Below are 23,007 nucleotides of genomic sequence, written 5' to 3'. Positions count from 1 at the left end.
TATTTGTTTCGTTTGTTCTTAAAATATGTTTTTCATCAAAATAAACTTCCAACACATGTTGTTGTCCACTCTACTGGACTCATTGAAACATGTCATTTTTAGATTTTAAAAAAATTAAAAACACAAACAAAATCTTTACCTAGGTTATGATTATTACATCAAATATTTTATCTTTTTTTTTGTTTGTTTTTAAAATAGTATGCTATTTGTTTCATCTTTTCTTAAAATATGTATTTTATCAAAATAAACTTCTAACACATTGTTCTTTCTACTGGACTCATTGGAACATGTAATTACATTTAAAAAAATAAAATAAAAACACAAACTAAATCTTCACCTAGGTTATGATTATTACATCAAATATTTTATATTTTTTAATTTTTTAAATAGTATGCTATTTGTTTCGTTTGTTCTTAAAATATGTTTCACGTTCTTTCGACTGCTCATTGAAACATAATTTTAAAAACATATTTAAAATAAAAACACAAACAAAATCTTTACCTGGGTTATGATTATTACATCGAATATTTGATCCTTTTTTTTGTTTTTAAATAATATGCTATTTGTTTTGTTTTTTCTTAAAATATGTATTTTATCAAAATAAACTTCTAACACGTTATTCTTTCTACTGGACTCATTGAAACATGTAATTTTTAAATTTTTCTAAAATAAAAACAAAATCTTTATCAAGGTTATGATTATTACATCAAATATTTTATCTTTAAAAAAATAGTATGCTATTTGTTTCGTTTTTTCTTCAAATATGTATTTTATCAAATTAAACTTCTAACACATTGTTCCTTCTACTGGACTCATTGAAACATGTAATTTTTAATAATAAAAAAATAAAATAAAAACACAAAATCTTTACCCAGGTTATGATTATTACATCAAATATTTTTTTTAAGTATGCTATTTGTTTGTTTTTTCTTAAAATATGTATTTTAAAAAAAAAAACTTCTAACACGTTCTTTCTACTGGACTCATTGAAACATGTAATTTTAAAAATAAAAACTAAATATTTACCTAGGTTATGATTATTACATCAAATATTGTATCTTTTTTTTTTTTTTTTAAATAGTATGCTATTTGTTTAGTTTTTTCTTCAAATATGTATTTTATCAAAAGAAACATCTAACACGTTCTTTCTACTGGACTCATTGAAACATGTAATTTTAAAAATAAAAACAAAATCTTTACCTAGGTTATGATTATTACATCAAATATTTTTTATTTTTTTTGGGTTTTTTTTTTTTTTTTTTAAATAGTATGCTATTTGTTTAGTTTTTTCTTAAAATATGCATTTTATCAAAATAAACTTCTAACACGTTCTTTCTACTGGACTCATTGAAACATGTAATTTTTACATTTGTTTTAAAATCCCAGCGTAATAAAAACAAAAAAAAATCTTTACTAAAGTTATGATTGGTACATGAAATATATATATATTTTTTTAAATAGTATGCTATTTGTTTAGTTTTTTCTTAAAATATGTATTTTATCAATTACATTTCTAACACGTTGTTCACTCTACTGGACTCATTGAAAATGTTTATTTTTAGAGGGTTTTTTAATGGCCAAAGTAAAACAAAACGCTCAAAGGAATCTTTAAGATAAATAGTACATTAAATGTTATCTTTTTTTCACAAAATTTAGTTGTTTTTAAATGCTTTCAATAATTAAGCTTTTAACACACATTGTCCACTCTAAAACAAATCTTAAAAATACATTTTAGAGTGATTTTTTTTTTTAGTGTTTTTATTACTCTGGGCATAAACAAAAACTTAAAAATCAATTTTAATACACAGAGTAATAAAAACACTAAAATATTAAAAAATACATTTTAATACACAGAGTAATAAAAACACTAAAATATTAAAAAATACATTTTAATACCCAGAGTAATAAAAACACTAAAATATTAAAAATAAATGTTAATACCCAGAGTAATAAAAACACTAAAATATTAAAAATACATTTTAATACCCAGAGTAATAAAAACACTAAAATATTAAAAATAAATTTTAATACCCAGAGTAATAAAAACACTAAAATATTAAAAATAAATGTTAATACCCTGAGTAATAAAAACACTAAATTTTTTTTTTTTTTAAATCACTCTAAAATGTGTTAAGATTTGTTTTAATGCCCAGAGTAATAAAAACACTTAAAACATTTTTTATAATTACGACAACAAAGACTTCATTTTGGAAATGAGCCAGCTTACCTCACACGGCCATATTCTTAGGTCGTCACACGACAAGCACTTCCCTTACTTAAACTTGAGTTCAAGTTATTGAAGTGTAAAAAGAAGCCAACTTTCATACACAAAACGACATAACATCAATACAACGTGGAGGCTGAAGACCCCTTCGCCACATTTTGCCAAAGACGTAGAAATAACAGGAGGTTTTGTCAAGTATCTAGTGAGCGTCTACATTCTTTTGACGTTTTATTCTTGTCTGTACAACGTGATACATAAAGACACAGAACCAACTAAAACATTAGCAAAGAGAATTAAAAAAAAAAAGGGCACATTTAAGTCCGTACAGTTTGATGGCGACGAGCCCTTCACTTCTTCAAAAAAAGGTTTACTGGCTTTTTTACAATCTCCGCCGCTGCCAGACACGTAAACAATCAGAGCTGAATGAACGCACAAGAAGGAACGCATCGGAAGGAAAAAAAAAAAAGGCAAACGCGTGTTAAATCATCAACTTCACATCTGAAACGACACGACACGACGGATGTTAACTTCAAATGCACCGAGAAAGGCCAAATTTAATATTTCAAGCAGTTTTTTTTTTGAAAGTGTGACGGTAAAAAAGGCAAGAGAAATACAATAATAAATAAGAGGAGAATGGCACAGAATAGTCACAGCGCGGGGCCAGAGGATGGACGATAGAAGCAGAAAATGAAGATTCAATATAGTATTTGTATTTACAACATGTACACCAGTGAGGTTCTTAGAAAGGGCTGCTCTGTAAGGATGGTGAGAGAACGTGAGGAGGAAAGTAGAGTTGCAACAATCAATGATGTAATGCACTAAATGTCTCATGGTTCCCGTCAGTCGTACGCTGCTCGGCAACAATGTGGTCCTTGCTTTAAGGCGGCGGTATTCCCTTGAATGAAGAGGAGGAGGAGGCGAGTTAAAGGATCTCCTCCACGCCGTGTGCAAAGATCATGACCAGGCCGGGCTCCAGGATCATGTCCTCGCCCATGTGCTGGTTCTCGCACGCCATCACCACCACCGCCTGCTTGCCCGGGATGCGCTTGGCCACGTAGTTCTCGTAGTAGCGGCGGTTCATCTGCCGCGTCTCCAGCGTGGCCAGGCCCTGCGGCCAGTTGCGCTCGTGGGCGTTCTCGATCAGGTCGTTGACGATGGAGAGCGGGCAGCCGCTGTCCTTCAGCGAGCGCTTGATGACGGCCTGCAGCACGGCGTCCGGCGTGGAGATCATGCCGCCCCAGCGGGTCACCCGGGCGGGCTGCATGGAGTTCACCCACCTGAACGACAAGGGGGTGGAGTCAAGCGGAGCGCTTTTGAGGAATTTTCCGGAAAAAGTGCTCATTTTGGGACATCGGTTTGATGTCAGGTGCAAACACTGTTGACATCTACTAATCAGACAAGAAGCAAGGAATGAATCAGAGACGGAGTTCAATTTAGCTCATGAGGAGACACGTGTTTTGGGCTGTACTCTAGTTACAGATCCAAACTACGTTCTAAAGAAAAGCCCGTGCGCCTCCTCCATTTATTAGGAAAATGGCCCTATTACATCACGGTGACTATATATATATAAAAATATGATGATGTTGAACTCTGAGTGTAAACATAACTTGGCCCTAAAGAAATTAACTATTAACTGAAAATCGTAAGAAGAAGAAGAAGTTATTGGGGATAAGAAGATTCTGGGGAAGTTATGTGATAAACAGGAGGGAAATGTTAGAATAATTATGTATATATTATCATCATAACTTTATGCTTAAGGGCCATACTATAAAGTATTGTCAATTTGTGCAGAGCTAGCAATCCAAAAGATTGCTAGCCTCGTTATCAGTGTTGTGTGCAGACTCGGCCTGCTGGCAGCCAAGGCCGAATATTTGGTTCCAAGACCAGACAAAGCAGAGAAGAGACTGGGCGATATCACCAAGTGTCAACATATTTGCATTTTTGTATTATCATATATTGTGTCTTACTGGAGTTGTCGAGATTACCCCCTTCCCTCAGTCACCGTGATGTAATAGGGCCATTTTCCTAATAAATGGAGGAGGCGCACGGGCTTTTCTTTAGAACGTAGTTTGGATCTGTAACTAGAGTACAGCCCAAAACACGTGTCTCCTCATGAGCTAAATTAAACTCCGTCTCTGATTCATTCCTTGCTTCTTGTCTGATTAGTAGATGTCAACAGTGTTTGCACCTGACAAATTGATCTTGTCTTTTGACCAGTGTTGGGACTAACGCCTGTAACGCCGTTAGTTTCGGCGGTAACGAGTAATCTAACGCGTTATTTTTTATATCCAGTAACTCAGTTACCGTTACTACATGATGCGTTACTGTGTTATTTTACGTTATTTTTTAGTATCGACTAGAAACAAGCGCTGCGGTGTCGTTCTTCTGAATCTTCCTCTGTCACACGCCGGAGAGAAGAAAAGAGGCGTGTGTGGGGAGGGGAGGGACACACACGTGATCCGCGGTTTGATATCCATCCATCCAATGTTCTACCGCTTGTCCCTTTTGGGGTTGCGGGGGGTGCTTGAGCCTATCTCAGCTGCATTCGGGCGGAAGGCGGCAAGTCGCCACCTCATCAAAAAAAAAAAAGTTGTTGGCACGTTCAGTCCACACTAGAGATGCGCGGTTTGCGGACACAACCGCGGAGTCCGCGGATTATCCGCGGATCGGGCGGATGAAATTAAAAAAAATAAGATTTTATCCGCTCGCGGGTCGGGTCGGGCGGATTAATTAGATATTTTTTTTATTTTATTTTTTTTTGCGGGTGGCAGTTAAACCAATTGGGAAATATATATACATAGTTAAATGTTGTTACCCACATACGAAAAACGAGCAGGCACCTGCAGCATATGCCACAACAGAAGAAAAAAAAAAAAGAGATGGACACTTTTACGGAGCGGAGGGACGCCTCGCCGGGGTCCGGGACCGAGGCTCCTTCCCCCGAGAGGGCCCCACCGGGAGCCGTAGCTGAGGCGATCCGCGAGAAGGGCCCGACGCACGTCCAGGGTCACTACCGCGTCCACCGCACCGACACCCCGCCTCGTCCGCTTTCGCCGCGGCCGGCGTCACGCGCAGCCCGCCACCCCCGTGGCCGGGGGCTCGTAACATGGGTCACTCCGCGCGCTCCGCCCGCGTAGCTTACCTGCTTGCTCGCAAAATGATTATTAGCATTCAGACAGGTTAAAATGTTGCTAAAACCATCACTTTTCTATCAGTCACAGTGACTTTTCAAAACAAAAATATTACAGCAAAAATCATATGGGTTGATTGACATGTTTATTCTGTAAGCTAACTTCAATAGTTTGAAATTATTTTGACAGTTAATGCCAGTTATCCTGTCAACCTTTCACAAGACTTCAATTTGTTAATTGAAAGTATAAATAGTATAAACACTTTTAACAGTATGTCGTGCTGTGAAATACAGCCGACAGGATGGCGCACCAAACACAAAGCAAGGCCATGCTGCAGGAGAACAAAGGACTTCTTTCATTTAAGGTTTGTGATAAACCATCAAACTCATTCGTTAAAAGGACTCTATAGTAATATAAAGCGAATTTTTCTGGACATTATCATGCAAGAAAAGTTTATTTTTGGGATCGCGATCACCGCGTAATGATTTTTAAAGGTTGCATTACATTATTAACTGTCCCATGTGATCAGCCAGTGCGATTGGAAGTCCATGCTCAATTATTGCCTCCGTAAATAAAACTTCGGCATTTATCACATCCAAAGAATCTGTTTGGGCGACGAAAAACGTTGAAAGTTTTCCACTTGTATCGCTAGCAACGGCATTAGACTTGTGTTTTTTTGTCCCAACGTGGTCTTTTACATCGCTAATTCCTCCGTGTCCGATCGAAAAATCTTGTCTGCACAAGGTGCAATTCGCGTAGTTTTCACCCTTTTTTTTTTTTTTTATTAATATTAGATATATAACAACGGGCGGATCGCGGGCGGATGCAGTTCTGATCAAACGTTACATCGGGTGGATGGCGGATGGTTGACGACTTTCTGCCGCGGTTGCGGATGAAATAAATTGCCTATCCGCGCATCTCTAGTCCACACACAGCGCGGTCATGGCGAGCGGAGTAACAGAGGAGCTTGAACGCCCCTGCGCCATTTAATCGGTGTGTCTATAGGTGCAGACTTTGTTGTGCAAAACGAGGGTTTTAAATACATGCTGAACGTGCTTGAGCCACGTTACGACACCCCGTCGCGCATCTACTTCAGCGATAAGATTGTGTCAGATCTTTATGAGCAGGAGAAGAAAAACGTTGTGGATGAACTATCCCGAGCATCATCTGTTGCGCTCATGACAGACGGGTGGACGTTTATGGGGAACTATAAGTGTTGGAATAATTGTTTGTAAGTTATCACAAAAGAAATGTTGTATTATGAATGCTGTATTTCGAGGCCTAACAAAAGGATGAAGGCTCGTGAAATGCCACTGTGCTTTCAGCACGGACAGATGGCAGGATGTGCTCAACTCCTGGAGGAACTCTCTTTGAAGTGTTAAACGAACTCTCTTTGAAGTAATTCACAAACTCTCTTCCAACTATTTGGTCAACGCTATTTACGACACGCTGCCCTCTTGAAGTCACTGTGGACAGGAGACGGGAGGGGTTGTCCATTGTCCTCCAACACCTGCCCCAGCTGGATCCAGGAAGAGCCAAGCCCGAGAAGTCCTCTTCTTGGACTTCAAAGCGACCAAAAACAATGACTGTTTTACATACCTCCCCATTCCTATTGTGACATATGTTGGTGCGTGAACATGGAACATCTGAATTAAAAGAGGAGACGAGAACCTTCTTCGTCAGAGCGTGCTAAGACACTGTAAGAGGTTACAGGTTGAAGCCGTCTCTCCTCAATTGAGTCCAAATTGAATTCTGTCTCTGTTTGATTCCTTGCCTTTTGTCTTGTGTAACAGATGTCCTGTATTTGAACCTGACAATAAGCGCTCACTTCATCACAGCAGACTGGGAGATGAGAAGATCGACACGCGCCCCCTCTACGAGAGTCACCTTGCCGCAGGTACTGACACAAGCAGTGGAGGAATGGAAGATAAAGATATCCCAGTCGCACGTGATAATGCCAAAAATCAAAGAATTACAGTGAATGAGGCAGGACTGGGACCACAGAGAGGTGCTTTGCACATGTAGTGAATTTGGCATCACATCTCAGTCAATAGGATGGAGCGCCTCCTTGGGAGGATCAGGAAGGAGGTTTCCTACTTCCACCCAAGCACAACAGCTGCTCATCTGCTTAAAACAAAGCAAGAAATGCTAAAGCTGACTACTCATAAAGCTCATACATGATGTCCCAACGAGGTGGAACTCCACTTATGATATGTTGGAGCAGCAGGCAGCTATATACTCTGCATTGACCCACAACACCCTGAAGACAAATGTCACCCTGTCTGATGATGATGTGAGAGTGGCAGATGAGGTCCTCTAGGTGCTTAAACCCCTCAAAAGTGTTCCATCTCTACTGAGCACTGAAACTTCACCATCTGTGTCAATGATCCTGCCACTGAAAACAAGGATTCTACAATCCATGGCTCCAAGTGTGGAAGACAGCAGCATCACTCCAGATGTCAGCCTTTATTTCACTACCTATGTTTCAAGGAAGATGATGTGCCTTCTTATGTTGCACTTTAAGTTGTTTTTTATTAATGGTCATTGGTCCAAGTTTAAAGAAAGGAGAAATGCCTTTTTATGTTGCACTGTTTTGCATTATGTTAAAAGGAAAATAAAAATGCATGTCAAGTTGATCAACAGATTGTATTATTCTCCAGTGCAATAACAGTACTGAAATGAAGGCTAAAAGGGCATTAATGGGAGCTTTAAAAATAAAAGAAGAAAAAAAATAAGTAACTAAATAGTTACTTTTCACAGTAACGCATTACTTTTTGGTGTAAGTAACTTGAGTTAATAACTGAGTTACTTTTGAAATAAAGTAACTAGTAACTGTAACTAGTTACTGGTTTTCAGTAACTAACCCAACACTGCTTTTGACATACATGCTTTTGAGTTTTACTCTCATTTTAGTCCTCTAAATCGGTGTTTTTCAACCTTTTTGAGCCAAGGCACATTTTTTGCGTTGAAAAAATGCGGAGGCACACCACCAGCAGAAATCATTAAAAAACTAAACTCAGTTGACAGTAAAAAGTGGTTGTCACAATTGTTGGATATGACTTTAAAGCATAACCAAGCATGCATCACTATAGCTCTTGTCTCAAAGTAGGTGTACTGTCACCACCTGTCACATCACCATCTCACTTATGTGGAGTTTTTTTGCTGTTTTTCTGTGTGTAGTGTTTTAGTTCTTGTCTTGTGCTCCTATTTTGGTGGCTTTTTCTCTTTTTTTGGTATTTTCCTGTAGCAGTTTCATGTCTTCCTTTGAGCGATATCTACTTTGTTTTAGCAATCAAGAATATTTCAGTTGTTTTCATCCTTCTTTGCGGGGACATTGTTGATTGTCATGTCATGTTCGGATGTACTTTGTGGACGCCGTCTTTGCTCCACAGTAAGTCTTTGCTGTCGTCCAGCATTCTGGTTTTGTTTACCTTGTAGCCAGTTCAGTTTTAGTTTCGTTCTGCATAGCCTTCCCTAAGCTTTAATGCCTTTTCTTAGCGGCACTCACCTTTTGTTTATTTTTGGTTTAAGCATTAGACACCTTTTTACCTGCACGCTGTTCCCGACATCTACAAAGCAATTAGCTACCTGCTGCCACCTACTGATATGGAAGAGTATTACACGGTTACTCTGCCGAGCTCTAGACAGCACCGACACTCAACAACAACACATCATTTGCAGACTAGAATTACTGGCTTGCAAAAAATATTTTTAACCCAAACAGGTGCTTATTTGACCTTTTTACCCACTTTTACATACTTATTTTGATTAACCTTTTTACTTACCGTATTTTCCGCACTATAAGGCGCACCTAAAAACCACAAATTTTCTCAAAAGCTGACAGTGCGCCTTATAACCCGGTGCGCTTTATATATGGATTAATATTAAGATTCATTTTCATAAAGTTTCGGTCTCGCAACTACGGTAAACAGCCGCCATCTTTTTTCCCCGTAGAAGAGGAAGTGCTTCTTCTTCTACGCAAGCAACCGCCAAGGTAAGCACCCGCCCCCATAGAACAGGAAGCGCTTATTCTTCTACTGTAAGCAACCACCCGCCCGCGTAGAAGAAGAAGAAGCGCGCGGATATTACGTTTCATTTCCTTTGTGTGTTTACATCTGTAAAGACCACAAAATGGCTCCTACTAAGCGACAGGGATCCGGTTCATGAAAAGACGCAATCTCTCCATCCGCACACGGACTACTATTTCACAGCAACTGCCTAAAGACTTTCAAGAAAAGCTGGCTACTTTCCGTGCATATTGTAAAAACAAGATAGCTGAAAAAAAGATCCGGCCAGAGAACATTATCAACATGGACGAGGTTCCACTGACTTTTGATATTCCTGTGAACCGCACTGTGGATACAACGGGAGCACGTACGGTGAATATTCGCACCACAGGGAATGAGAAGTCATCCTTCACTGTGGTTCTAGCTTGCCATGCTAATGGCCAGAAACTTCCACCCATGGTGATATTCAAAAGGAAGACCTTGCCAAAAGAGACCTTTCCAGCCGGCGTCATCATAAAAGCTAACTCGAAGGGATGGATGAAGAAAAGATGAGCGAGTGGTTAAGGTAAGTTTACGCGAAGAGGCCGGGTGGCTTTTTTCACGCAGCTCCGTCCATGTTGATATACGACTCCGTGCGCGCCCACATCACGCTGGTTTTTAATATATTATTAAAGTTTGACTGACCTATCCGACTGTTTTTTTGACATTCCTTTAGCGCAGTTAGATGCGGCTTACAACACGGGGCGTCTTATAGGTGGACAAAGTTTTGAAATATGCCGTTCATTGAAGGCGCGGCTTATAACCCAGGGCGCCTTATGGTGCGGAAAATACGGTACATGCTTTTGAGTTTTACTCTCATTTTAGTCCTCTAAATCAGTGTTTTTCAACCTTTTTGAGCCAAGGCACATTTTTTCAATCATTAAAAAACTAAACTCAGTTGACAGTAAAAAGTGGTTGTCACAATTGCTGGATATGACTTTAAAGCATAACCAAGCATGCATCACTATAGCTCTTGTCTCAAAGTAGGTGTACTGTCACCACCTGTCACATCACCATCTCACTTATGTGGAGTTTTTTGCTGTTTTTCTGTGTGTAGTGTTTTAGTTCTTGTCTTGTGCTCCTATTTTGGTGGCTTTTTCTCTTTTTTTTTGGTATTTTCCTGTAGCAGTTTCATGTCTTCCTTTGAGCGATATTTCCCGCATCTACTTTGTTTTAGCAATCAAGAATATTTCAGTTGTTTTCATCCTTCTTTGTGGGGACATTGTTGTCATGTTCGGATGTACTTTGTGGACGCCGTCTTTGCTCCACAGTAAGTCTTTGCTGTCGTCCAGCATTCTGGTTTTGTTTACGGTACCTTGTAGCCAGTTCAGTTTTAGTTTCGTTCTGCATAGCCTTCCCTAAGCTTTAATGCCTTTTCTTAGCGGCACTCACCTTTTGTTTATTTTTGGTTTAAGCATTAGACACCTTTTTACCTGCACGCTGTTCCCGACATCTACAAAGCAATTGTCTACCTGCTGCCACCTACTGATATGGAAGAGTATTACACGGTTACTCTGCCGAGCTCTAGACAGCACCGACACTCAACAACAACACATCATTTGCAGACTATAATTACTGGCTTGCAAAAAATATTTTTAACCCAAACAGGTGCTTATTTGACCTTTTTACCCACTTTTACATACTTATTTTGATTAACCTTTTTACTTACCGTATTTTCCGCACTATAAGGCGCACCTAAAAACCACAAATTTACTCAAAAGCTGACAGTGCGCCTTATAACCCGGTGCGCTTTATATATGGATTAATATTAAGATTCATTTTCATAAAGTTTCGGTCTCGCAACTACGGTAAACAGCCGCCATCTTTTTTCCCCGTAGAAGAGGAAGTGCTTCTTCTTCTACGCAAGCAACCGCCAAGGATACTGCTTATAAATATCATTGTCATACTATATACAAATATCATGCGTGATTGTCAGATACTGTTTATAAATATGCATGATTGTTATACTGTATACAAATATCATGCATTATTGTCAGATACTGTTTATTAATATCATGCATGATTGTCAGATACTGTTTATAAATATCATGCATTATTGTCAGATACTGTTTATTAATATCATGCATGATTGTCAGATACTGTTTATAAATATCATGCATTATTGTCAGATACTGTTTATTAATATCATGCATGATTGTCAGATACTGTTTATAAATATCATGCATGATTGTCAGATACTGTTTATTAATATCATGCATGATTGTCAGATACTGTTTATAAATATCATGCATGATTGTCAGATACTGTTTATTAATATCATGCATTATTGTCAGATACTGTTTATAAATATCATGCGTGATTGTCAGATACTGTTTATAAATATGCATGATTGTTATACTGTATACAAATATCATGCATTATTGTCAGATACTGTTTATTAATATCATGCATGATTGTCAGATACTGTTTATAAATATGCATGATTTTCAGATACGGTTTATAAATATGCATGATTTTCAGATACTGTTTAAAAATATGCATGATTGTCAGATACTGTTTAAAAATATGCAGCATTGTCAGATACTGTTTATTAATATCATGCATGATTGTCAGATACTGTTTATAAATATCATGCATACTGTTTATAAATATCATGCATGATTGTCAGATACTGTTTATAAATATGCATGATTGTCAGATACGGTTTATAAATATGCATGATTTTCAGATACTGTTTAAAAATATGCATGATTGTCAGATACTGTTTATAAATATCATGCATTATTGTCAGATACTGTTTATTAATATCATGCATGATTGTCAGATACTGTTTATAAATATCATGCATTATTGTCAGATACTGTTTATTAATATCATGCATGATTGTCAGATACTGTTTATAAATATCATGCATGATTGTCAGATACTGTTTATTAATATCATGCATGATTGTCAGATACTGTTTATAAATATCATGCATGATTGTCAGATACTGTTTATTAATATCATGCATTATTGTCAGATACTGTTTATAAATATCATGCGTGATTGTCAGATACTGTTTATAAATATGCATGATTGTTATACTGTATACAAATATCATGCATTATTGTCAGATACTGTTTATTAATATCATGCATGATTGTCAGATACTGTTTATAAATATGCATGATTTTCAGATACGGTTTATAAATATGCATGATTTTCAGATACTGTTTAAAAATATGCATGTTGTCAGATACTGTTTAAAAATATGCAGCATTGTCAGATACTGTTTATTAATATCATGCATGATTGTCAGATACTGTTTATAAATATCATGCATACTGTTTATAAATATCATGCATGATTGTCAGATACTGTTTATAAATATGCATGATTGTCAGATACGGTTTATAAATATGCATGATTTTCAGATACTGTTTAAAAATATGCATGATTGTCAGATACTGTTTATAAATATCATGCATGATTGTCAGATACTGTTTATAAATATGCATGATTGTTATACTGTATACAAATATCATGCATTGTTGTCAGATACTGTTTATTAATATCATGCATGATTGTCAGATACTGTTTATAAATATCATGCATGATTGTCAGATACTGTTTATTAATATCATGCATGATTGTCAGATACTGTTTATAAATATCATGCATGATTGTCAGATACGGTTTATAAATATCATGCCTTATTGTCAGATACTGTTTATAAATATGCATGATTTTCAGATATGGTTTATAAATATGCATGATTGTCAGATACTGTTTAAAAATATGCATGATTGTCAGATATTGTTTATAAATATCATGCATGATTGTCAGATACCGTTTATAAATATCATGCAGGATTGTCAGATACTGTATACAAATATCATGCATGATTGTCAGATATTGTTTATAAATATCATGCATTAATTGTCAGATACGGTTTATAAATATCATGCATGATTGTCAGATACGGTTTATAAATATCATGCATGATTGTCAGAAACTGTTTATAAATATCATGCATGATTGTCAGATACGGTTTATAAATATCATGCATTAATTGTCAGATACGGTTTATAAATATCATGCATGATTGTCAGATACTGTTTATAAATATCATGCATTAATTGTCAGATACGGTTTATAAATATCATGCATGATTGTCAGATACTGTTTATAAATATCATGCAGGATTGTCAGATACTGTTTATAAATATCATGCATGATTGTCAGATACGGTTTACAAATATCATGCATGATTGTCAGACACTGTATACAAATATCAGGCAGGAGCACAGAAGAAGACTTACTCCAAGATCTCGTTGTACTCGATGGTCTCCTCCAGGTTTTGCAGGTTGGGGTTAGCGCTGCGGATGGCGCGCATGTACGCCTTGAGCAGCTGAATGTCACGTTTCTGGAGTGTGAGAGCGCCACAGTGAGTCCAAAAGAGCTCGCTACACCCTCCTTTTATTAAAAAAGGTCCAAGCAGCTCCTCGCTCGCTCGGATCCAGGAGAACTTTTATTTTGAAGAGACAGTTTGTCCTTACTTGTTCACCCAGCTGGTGTTTATGTTCCACGACAGTCTTCTCCAGCTCCGAGACCTTGGTCTGCTGCTGCTGGACCACACTCCGCAAGTGCTTGATGCAGTTATGGTTGGGCTGCTCGTCTTTGGGCATCTCCAGGCTGCCACAGGGGAGGACAATAAAGATATCTGCCTTCGTGACGGACATGATTTGTTACAATAATTGTTTCTAAGTTATCACAAAACTTTGTGTTTCCATGAGTTCCCGGCGAGAGGACAAAAGCTGTCTTTGAACCTACCAATCAAAAGGCTGGTAAAACTCCACTGTGTAGGATGGGAAGCAACATGAAGGTGTTCTGTTTCTTTCATGTATTGTAATCAACAGAAATATATTGTCTTGACCCAAGAACTACAAAGCGGAAAGGAAGCAGGGCCTGACTTCCCTCAAGGCGACCTCTTGTTTGAACTGTTTTACGACCTTTTCTGTGAACTGTTTTACGACCTTTTCTTTGAACTGTTGTAATCAAAGGCGATGGCTGTTTACGACCCACGTCCCTTAGAAACAGCTGTTGCCATGTAATCAGGGAAAGTCCAAATAAAAGAGGTGGCATACAATCATTCGCCAGAGCGTGTTGAGACACTGTGAAAGGTACAGTGTCCATGCAAATTTAATTCTGTCTCTGTTTAATTCCTTGCTTCTTGTCTCGTTTAATAGATGTCATGAGGGTTTGAACCTGACATGATTCATTCATACTCTTTCATCAAGAGACACCACCTACCTGAGCTGGGGAAATATTTTGACTTGGGGGGCCACATTGAGGGAAAAAATGTGTTGGGGGGGGGGGGGGGGGGGGCAACGTGTATGTGTGTATAAATGATATATACACATTTAGATCTGCTGTACAGTATGTGTGTTTGAGTTAGAAAAAGTAAGAGTAAGGTAAAAAAAAAACTGTGTGGCTCGATTCCACCATACCTGACTGCCATTACCCATAATACATTGTGTCCAAACCATATTACCACACAGATCCTTCCGCCATATAGGCAATTAAACAGGTACATATTCTTCACTGTATTAAAGCAGTATAAAATAGTACGTCATCAAATTATTCAGACAAATGTAATAATTACAAATAAAGTGTACCTTATAATTATTCTAAGCATGCAATATATACATTTTCGTATTATTTAAATAAACTAAAATACCGTATTTTTCGGAGTATAAGTCGCACCGGTCGAAAATGCATAATAAAGAAGGAAAAAAACATAAGTCTGGGATAAAATATCTGGGAGATATGGCTGAAAACTATCACAATATACATTTTTATGTTGATCGATATTGATAATTATTGATATTTTTTGATGACCTATTTAATCCTGCCAATAAATACAGTAATACAATTTCCAACTGAACAAGGGTGCTATTTATCAGTGGAGAAGGTGTCTGGTAGCCAGGTAGGATGAGCGCGGCTAAGGTGGTAAAATAATTGCAGTAGATTGGAATGTAGATGCAGTTTTGAGACACTAGATGGCAGTAGTGTATAAGCTATTGAACACTACACATTAGGAGCTAGCAGCTACACAACAGCTAAGCACACTATAGCACAAAAGCTACATATATGTAGAAAGTGACTTTAATTGACAGTTGCAGTGCAAAACGGCACATTTGTCAAAATAAACAAGTACCGTATTTTTCGGACTATAAGTCGCTCCGGAGTGGGGATGTCCCGATCCGATATTTGGATCGGATCGGCTGCCGATATTTGCCAAAAATTGCGTATCGGCAAGGCATGGGAAAATGCCGATCCAGATCCAGTTTTAAAAAAAACTCCGGTCCGTGTTTTCCAACGCATCGATTTAAATAATACATTCCACTTTTCTGCTGCTCCCTAATTTCCGTTCCGCATTTTCCAGCACACCTTCAACACATCCACAGGTCTGTGAATTCTCATGCAGTTGCTTTTAGCTGCTGGCATTACACGACAGGCTCTTCTCACTCTTTCCTGTGTCTCCCTCTCACAGACAGCAAGCGCACCTTCTTACACACGTCACATACTGTCACGTCATACGTCACATACGTATACGCCCTCTCCCAGCAGAGAGGTAGCAGCATGGCTAACGTTAGCTGTGATGCTAGCGCAGCCGTGCGAGCAACGCTCCCTCTAAGGTGCTCGCCTGTGCAATTGCGCACTGTTTAAGCGTCCTCTGCGCATAGCAAATCTATGCCACGCACAAAATCAAATAAAAAAATAAGCGCATAACAATTTTCGACACACGGACACGACAGAGAAAACAGTTTTCGTCATCATTGTTCAAATATTGTGACGTCTGTCGAGACGCTTATCTCCATTCGGTGCCACACGCCCACACCATCAAAATGCCGAGGCAAAAATTTCCACATCAACACCGTATGAAAGAATTAGTGATTTTTTTAGTTGTGATTTCCTTCTCTGCATGAAAGTTTAAAAGTAGCATATATTAATGCAGTATGAAGAAGAATGTTTTAATGTAGACATGCAAGCCTTGAAAGAACATTTTGAAAATCAAGACTACATTTCCTGCAAATTGGTGCCTTTCTACCCTATATTTTAACTTTAGATTTATTCTCATATCAAACTCTTTTGGCTGTCTTTTTGACACTTACATCCGCCGCCCCCCTCCACACCCTGGATTATAAATAATGTAAATAATTCAATGTGATTATCTTGTGTGATGACTGTATTATGATGATAGTATATATCTGATAGTATATATCTGTATCATGAATCAATTTAAGTGGACCCCGACTTAAACAAGTTGAAAAACTTATTGGGGTGTTACCATTTAGTGGTCAATTGTACGGAATATGTACTTCACTGTGCAACCTACTAATAAAAGTCTCAATCAATCAATCAAAACACATAGAATCATCATACTGCTGTGATTATATGCATCAAGTGTTCATTCAAGGCTAAGGCAAAATATCGAGATGTATATTGTGTATCGCAATATGGCCTTAAAATATCGCAATATTAAAAAAAGGCCATATCGCCCAGCCCTAGTTCAATGATGCCATTTCTGTTTGTCATGTATAATTTTGTCTATTTTGTGTTTATCCAAGTGCAAAAACCTGGATCGGGACATCCCTAACTTGAACATCATCGAGGCTCCTACACTATTGATTTCATTTAGAGTTTCTTACAGCCAGGAAGTTGATAATGAAATGACTGTAGTTGTGTGTACCTACTTTTTCCTACAAAATGAAACAACTGAATGAACATCCTCCAAGTCTGCTGATTGCATCCTTTTTTTGCCAGGGGTTGCATTATAGAACATAGAGTGAGGTTCCCCAGGCTAGTGAAGTTAGCACATCAATAACATTGACATCTTGGCAATGTTTGTTGTCATCTGACTCTTTTCACGTGTTGTTTAAGTTGGCTTGTGCATATTAAAGCTTCAGGCTCTTTTCTACATCATCATAAACAAGGCACTTTATTGTTGTGCATGTCACGTTCACAGATTGTTTTTCACAAACACAGCAGACATAGTGCACTTCACAGGCGTGTTTCGCATTCACGCGTTTAATTATGTTGGTCCGCCACCAAACAATTTGAACTGCCAAAAAAGACTCCTGTTATGTAGCGGTATGTGTCACAACTTTGCTCATACGCAACTGGTCTGCCAGAGAATAAGAAGACGTAGCAGGAGAGATTAGTGTTGACAATTAAGTAACCCTGGTTGCTATATTTAGCCAGTATTTAGACCCTCTAAATCAGTGTTTTTCAACCTTTTTTGAGCCAAGGCACATTTTCTGCGTTTAAAAAATGCGGAGGCACACCACCAGCAGAAATCATTAAAACACGAAACTCAGTTGACAGTAAAAAGTAATTGTCGCAATTGTTGGATACGAATTCAAACCATAACCAAGCATGCATCACTATAGCTCTTGTCTCAAAGTACTGTCACCACCTGTCAAGTCACTCCCTGACTTATTTTGACTTTTTTGCTGATTTCCTGTGTGTAGTGTTTTAGTTCTTGTCTTGCGCTCCTATTTTGGTGGCTTTTTCCTCTTTTTTTGGTATTTTCCTGTAGCGGTTTCATGTCTTCCTTTGAGCGATATTTCCCGCATCTACTTTGTTTTAGCAATCAAGAATATTTCAGTTGTTTTTATTCTTCTTTGTGGGGACATTGTTGATGGTCATGTCATGTTCGGATGTACATTGTGGACGCCGTCTCTGCTCCGCAGTAAGTCTTTGCTGTCGTCCAGCATTCTGTTTTTGTTTACCGTATTTTCCGCACTATAAGCCGCACCTAAAAACCACAAATGTTCTCAAAAGCTGACAGTGCGGCTTATAACCCGGTGCGCCTTATATATGGATTAATATTAATATTCATTTTAATAAAGTTTAGGTCTCGCAACTACGGTAAACAGCCGCCATCTTTTTTCCCCGTAGAAGAGGAAGCGCTTCTTCTTCTACGGTAAGCAACCGCCAAGGAAAGCACCCGCCCCCATAGAAGAGGAAGCGCTTCTTCTTCTACTGTAAGCAACCACCCGCCCCCGTAGAAGAAGAAGCGCGCGGATATTACGTTTCATTTCATTTGTGTGTTTACATCAGTAAAGACCACAAAATGGCTCCTATTAAGAGACACGCGTACAACGCAGAATTCAAACTCAAAGCAATAAGTCACGCAGTAGAACACGGAAATAGAGCAGCAGCAAGAGAATTGAACATATATGAATCAATGGTGCGTAGGTGGAGGAAGCAACAAGATGACCTGCGCCACTAAGACAGGGAGACAGTGCCGGACGACATACGCCAACATCTGCCAGTGGATTGTAAATGCCTGAGCGGATATATCGGTCTCAACTGTGGTCCGAGCTTTCCGGAAGGCAGGATTCACGGAACTGCTGGACAACAACAGCGACACTGACTCTGATGACTTCGACGAGACGGAGCCGGCCATTTTGGATGCCGTATTCGCCCAACTTTTTAATTCAGACACCGAAGAAGAATTTGAGGGATTTATGGATCAGGAATAACTTCAGAAAGTGAGCTTTAAATGTTTATTTTGTGTGTTGTGTGACATTAACGTTCGAGCAACGTTGAGTTATTGATGTTGCTATTGCTCTGCACTATTTTGAGTGTTACTATTTTTGTGATTGCACATTTGCACATTACATTTTGGGGGTGAACAGAGTTGTTAGAACGCTGGTTTGTAATATATTATTAAAGTTTGACTGACCTATCTGACTGTTTTTTTGACATTCCCTTTAGCGCAGCGTAGGTGCGGCTTATAACCCGGAGCGGCTTATAGGTGAACAAAGTTTTGAAATGTGCCATTCATTGAAGGTGCGGCTAATAACCCGGGGCGGCTTATAGTGCGGAAAATACGGTACTTTGTAGCCAGTTCAGTTTCAGTTTCGTTCTGCATAGCCTTCCCTTAGCTTCAATGCCTTTTCTTTCGCCTTTTGTTTATTTTTGGTTTAAGCATTAGACACCTTTTTACCTGCACACTGCCTCCCGCTGTTTCCGACATCTACAAAGCAATTAGCTACCTGCTGCCACCTACTGATATGGAAGAGTATTACACGGTTACTCTGCCGAGCTCAAGACAGCACCGACACTCAACAACAACACATCATTTGCAGACTATAATTACTGCTTTGCACAAAATATTTTTAACCCAAATAGGTGAAATTAAATAAATAAATACATAATAAATGGGTTATACTTGTATAGCGCTTTTCTACCTTCAAGGTACTCAAAGCGCTTTGACAGTATTTCCACATTCACCCATTCACACACTGATGGCAGAAGCTGCCATGCAAGGCGCTAACCAGCAGCCATCAGGAGCAAGGGGTGAAGTGTCTTGCCCAAGGACACAACGGACGTGACTAGGATGGTAGAAGGTGGGGATTGAACCCCAGTGACCAGCAACCCTCCGATTGCTGGCACGGCCACTCTACCAACTTCGCCACGACCTCCCAATTTAGATAATCGCCCACAGCACACCAGACTGTATCCCCACACTAGTGTGCCGCGGCACAGTGGTTGAAAAACACTGCTCTACATGCCAAGGGTGTTACAGTAAAGGTATTCTGTTATTTTGGTAATTATAACAGAAATATTTGTCTTTATATACAGTACAGGCCAAAAGTTTGGACACACCTTCTCATTCAATGTATGTTCTTTATTTTCATGACTATTTACATTGTAGATTGTCACATCAAAACTATGAATGAACTAGGGATGTCCCGATCCAGGATTTTGCACTTCCGATCCGATACCGATATTGTTTTTGCACTTCCGATCCGATACCGATACTGACCGATACTGGCCTATCCGAGCATGTATTAAAGTTTAAAGTTATTTAGCCTACTTAGTTGTCAGAATCATGTTGAAAAGGGTTTTAGTACTCTTGATAACAACTAGCCAGCTGAATTAGGGGAGTTTGAATAATACACAATGGTTGGTAACAAGAAACTGACCTGTTTATTCAAGAATAAACACAAAATAGACAAAATTATACATGACAAACATAAATGGCATCATTGAAACAAGGGCTGGGCGATATGGCCTTTTTTTAATATTGCGATATTTTAAGGCCATGTCACGATACACCATATATATGTGGATATTTTGCCTTAGCCTTGAATGAACACTTGATGCATATAATCACAGCAGTATGATGATTCTATGTGTCTACATTAAAACATTCTTCTTCATACTGCATTAACATATGCTACTTTTAAACTTTCATGCAGAGAAGGAAATCACAACTAAAAAAAAATCCCTTTTTTTTTCATACGGTGTTGATGTGGAAATGTTTGCCTCAGCATTTTGATGGTGTGGACGTGTGGCACAGAATGGAGATAAGCGTCTCGACAGACGTTACAATATTTGAACAATGATGACGTAAACTGTTTTCTCTGTCGTGTCCGTGTGTCGAAAATTGTTATGTGCTTATTTTTTTATTTGATTTTGTGCGTGGCATAGATTTGCCGTGCGCAATTGCACAGGCGCGCACCTTAGAGGGAGCTTTGCTCGCACGGCTGCGCTAGCATCACAGCTAACGTTAGCCATACTGCTACCTGCTTGGGGACGGCGTATACGTACGTGACGTATGACGTGACAGTATGTGACGTATGACGTGACAGTATGTGACGTGTGTAAGAAGGTGCGCTTGCTGTCTGTGAGAGGGAGACACAGGAAAGAGTGAGAAGAGCCTGTCGTGTAATGCCAGCAGCTAAAAACAACTGCGTGAGAATCCACAGACCTGTGGATGTGTTGAAGGTGTGCTGGAAAATGCGGAACGGAAATTAGGGAGCAGCAGAAAAGTGGAATGTATTATTTAAATAGGTGTGTTGGAAAACACGGACTGGACTTTTTTTTAAAACTGGATCTGGATCGGCATTTTCCCATGCCTTGCCGATACGCATTTTTTGGCAAATATCGGCGGCCGATCCGATCAAAATATCGGATCGGGACATCCCTAGAATGAACACGTGGAGTTATGTACTTAACAAAAAGAGGTGAAATAACTGAAAAACCCATTTTCATTCACTGGCTTTTAACCCAGCATGAGACTTTAAACTGATTTTTAAACTTTTTTAACTTCTTTTTATCCAACAAATTGTTCTGAGGGTAATTTGTATTTGCTTTTTCAATGTGTATTTTACTTCTGTTCTGTTTGTTATATTTTAGTCTGTCCTTTGCCTCTATTTCTTTGTGGTGTACAGCCCTTTGTTCTTCAACTGTGGTTGTTTTTAAAGTAATAAAATAAAGTTGGTATGGTATGTTTTATATTCTAGTTTCTTCAAAGTAGCCACCCTTTGCTCTGATTACTGCTTTGCACACTCTTGGCATTCTCTGCATGAGCTTCAAGAGGTAGTCACCTGAAATGGCTTTCACTTCACAGGTGTGCTTGAAGCTCATGGAGAGAATACCAAGAGTGTGCAAAGCAGTAATCAGAGCAAAGGGTGGCTATTTTGAAGAAACTAGAATATAAAACATGTTTTCAGTTATTTCACCTTTTATTTTTAAGTACATAACTCCACATGTGTTCATTCATAGTTTTGATGTGACAATCTACAATGTAAATAGTCATGAAAATAAAGAAAATGCATTGAATGAGAAGAAGTGTCCAAACTTTGGGCCTGTAGCGTGTATGCATCACTTTTTTTAGCCTCTTTTGAAAAAAACTACATGCACATGCGGAAATGATTCAAATTAGAGAATGATGTCATGTAGGTCCATGGTAAAACATATGATTCAGGAATACATCCTTACATATTTATTATGTAAATGGCTCTGCAGGTGGAGAAGGAGACTTGACACTCACCCGCATCCCTCACACTTGACGGGCCTCTTGGGGTTGTGCTCGCAGTCCTTGAGGTGCGACTGCAGCTGGTCCAGCCGAAGTGTGGCCGTGCAGCCGAAGGTGGCGTTGTCGCAGTTGATCTGCAGCTTGGACAGCATGTTGCGCATGATGCGGGGCACCGGCCGCAGGTGGGCCAGCGTCACCACCGTGCGGTCCACGGGGCAGATCTGCTGCTGGGCGAACCACTGCGTGATGCAGGCATTGCAGAAGGCGTGCTCGCAGTGCGGCGCCTGAGGGGGACGGAATATTGAAACGCTGTTCATCATGCTTTGATGCTTTTACATTACCGCTATAATGTCCTACAATAAGCACAAAAGGTTGGTATTTTCTTGTAGTTTAGTCACGTCATAAACATGGTAGGCTAGTAGGAGCTAGCAGCTACACAACAACTAAGCACACTATAGCACAAAAGCTAGATATATGTAGTAAGCAGTGACGTGCGGTGAGGTTGATGGCTGGTGAGGCACTGACTTCATCACAGTCAGATTTACAAACATATGAACCCTAAAGAGTATCTTATTCACCATTTGATTGGCAGCAGTTAACGGGTTATGTTTAAAAGCTCATACCAGCATTCTTCCCTGCTTGGCACTCAGCATCAAGGCTTGGAATTGGGGGTTAAATCACCAAAAATGATTCCCAGGCGCGGCGCTGCTGCTGCCCACTGCTCCCCTCACCTCCCAGGGGGTGAACCAGGGGATGGGTCAAATGCAGAGGACACATTTCATTACACCTAGTGTGTGTGTGTGACAATCATTGGTACTTTAA

The 23,007-nt window shown here is 38.9% G+C and overlaps 1 protein-coding gene across 1 annotated transcript in view; it reads right to left on the bottom strand.

The window, feature by feature from the left end:
- Positions 1-2,422: 2,422 nt before the first annotated feature.
- Positions 2,423-23,007, bottom strand: part of rnf41 (ring finger protein 41) — a 32,067-nt gene continuing 11,482 nt past the window's right edge. Inside the window, exons 3-6 of the mRNA XM_061925393.1 lie at positions 22,201-22,469; positions 13,904-14,039; positions 13,667-13,770; positions 2,423-3,501 (exon numbers count right to left, since the gene is read on the bottom strand). Coding sequence (XP_061781377.1) covers positions 3,147-3,501; positions 13,667-13,770; positions 13,904-14,039; positions 22,201-22,469 — 864 coding nt within the window. The 3' untranslated portion in view covers positions 2,423-3,146. The remainder of the gene's footprint in view (positions 3,502-13,666; positions 13,771-13,903; positions 14,040-22,200; positions 22,470-23,007) is intronic.

Source organism: Nerophis lumbriciformis, linkage group LG01, assembly GCF_033978685.3.
Source record: "Nerophis lumbriciformis linkage group LG01, RoL_Nlum_v2.1, whole genome shotgun sequence".
Lineage (NCBI taxonomy): Eukaryota > Metazoa > Chordata > Actinopteri > Syngnathiformes > Syngnathidae > Nerophis > Nerophis lumbriciformis.
This window is presented reverse-complemented; position numbering and strand designations above follow the sequence as displayed.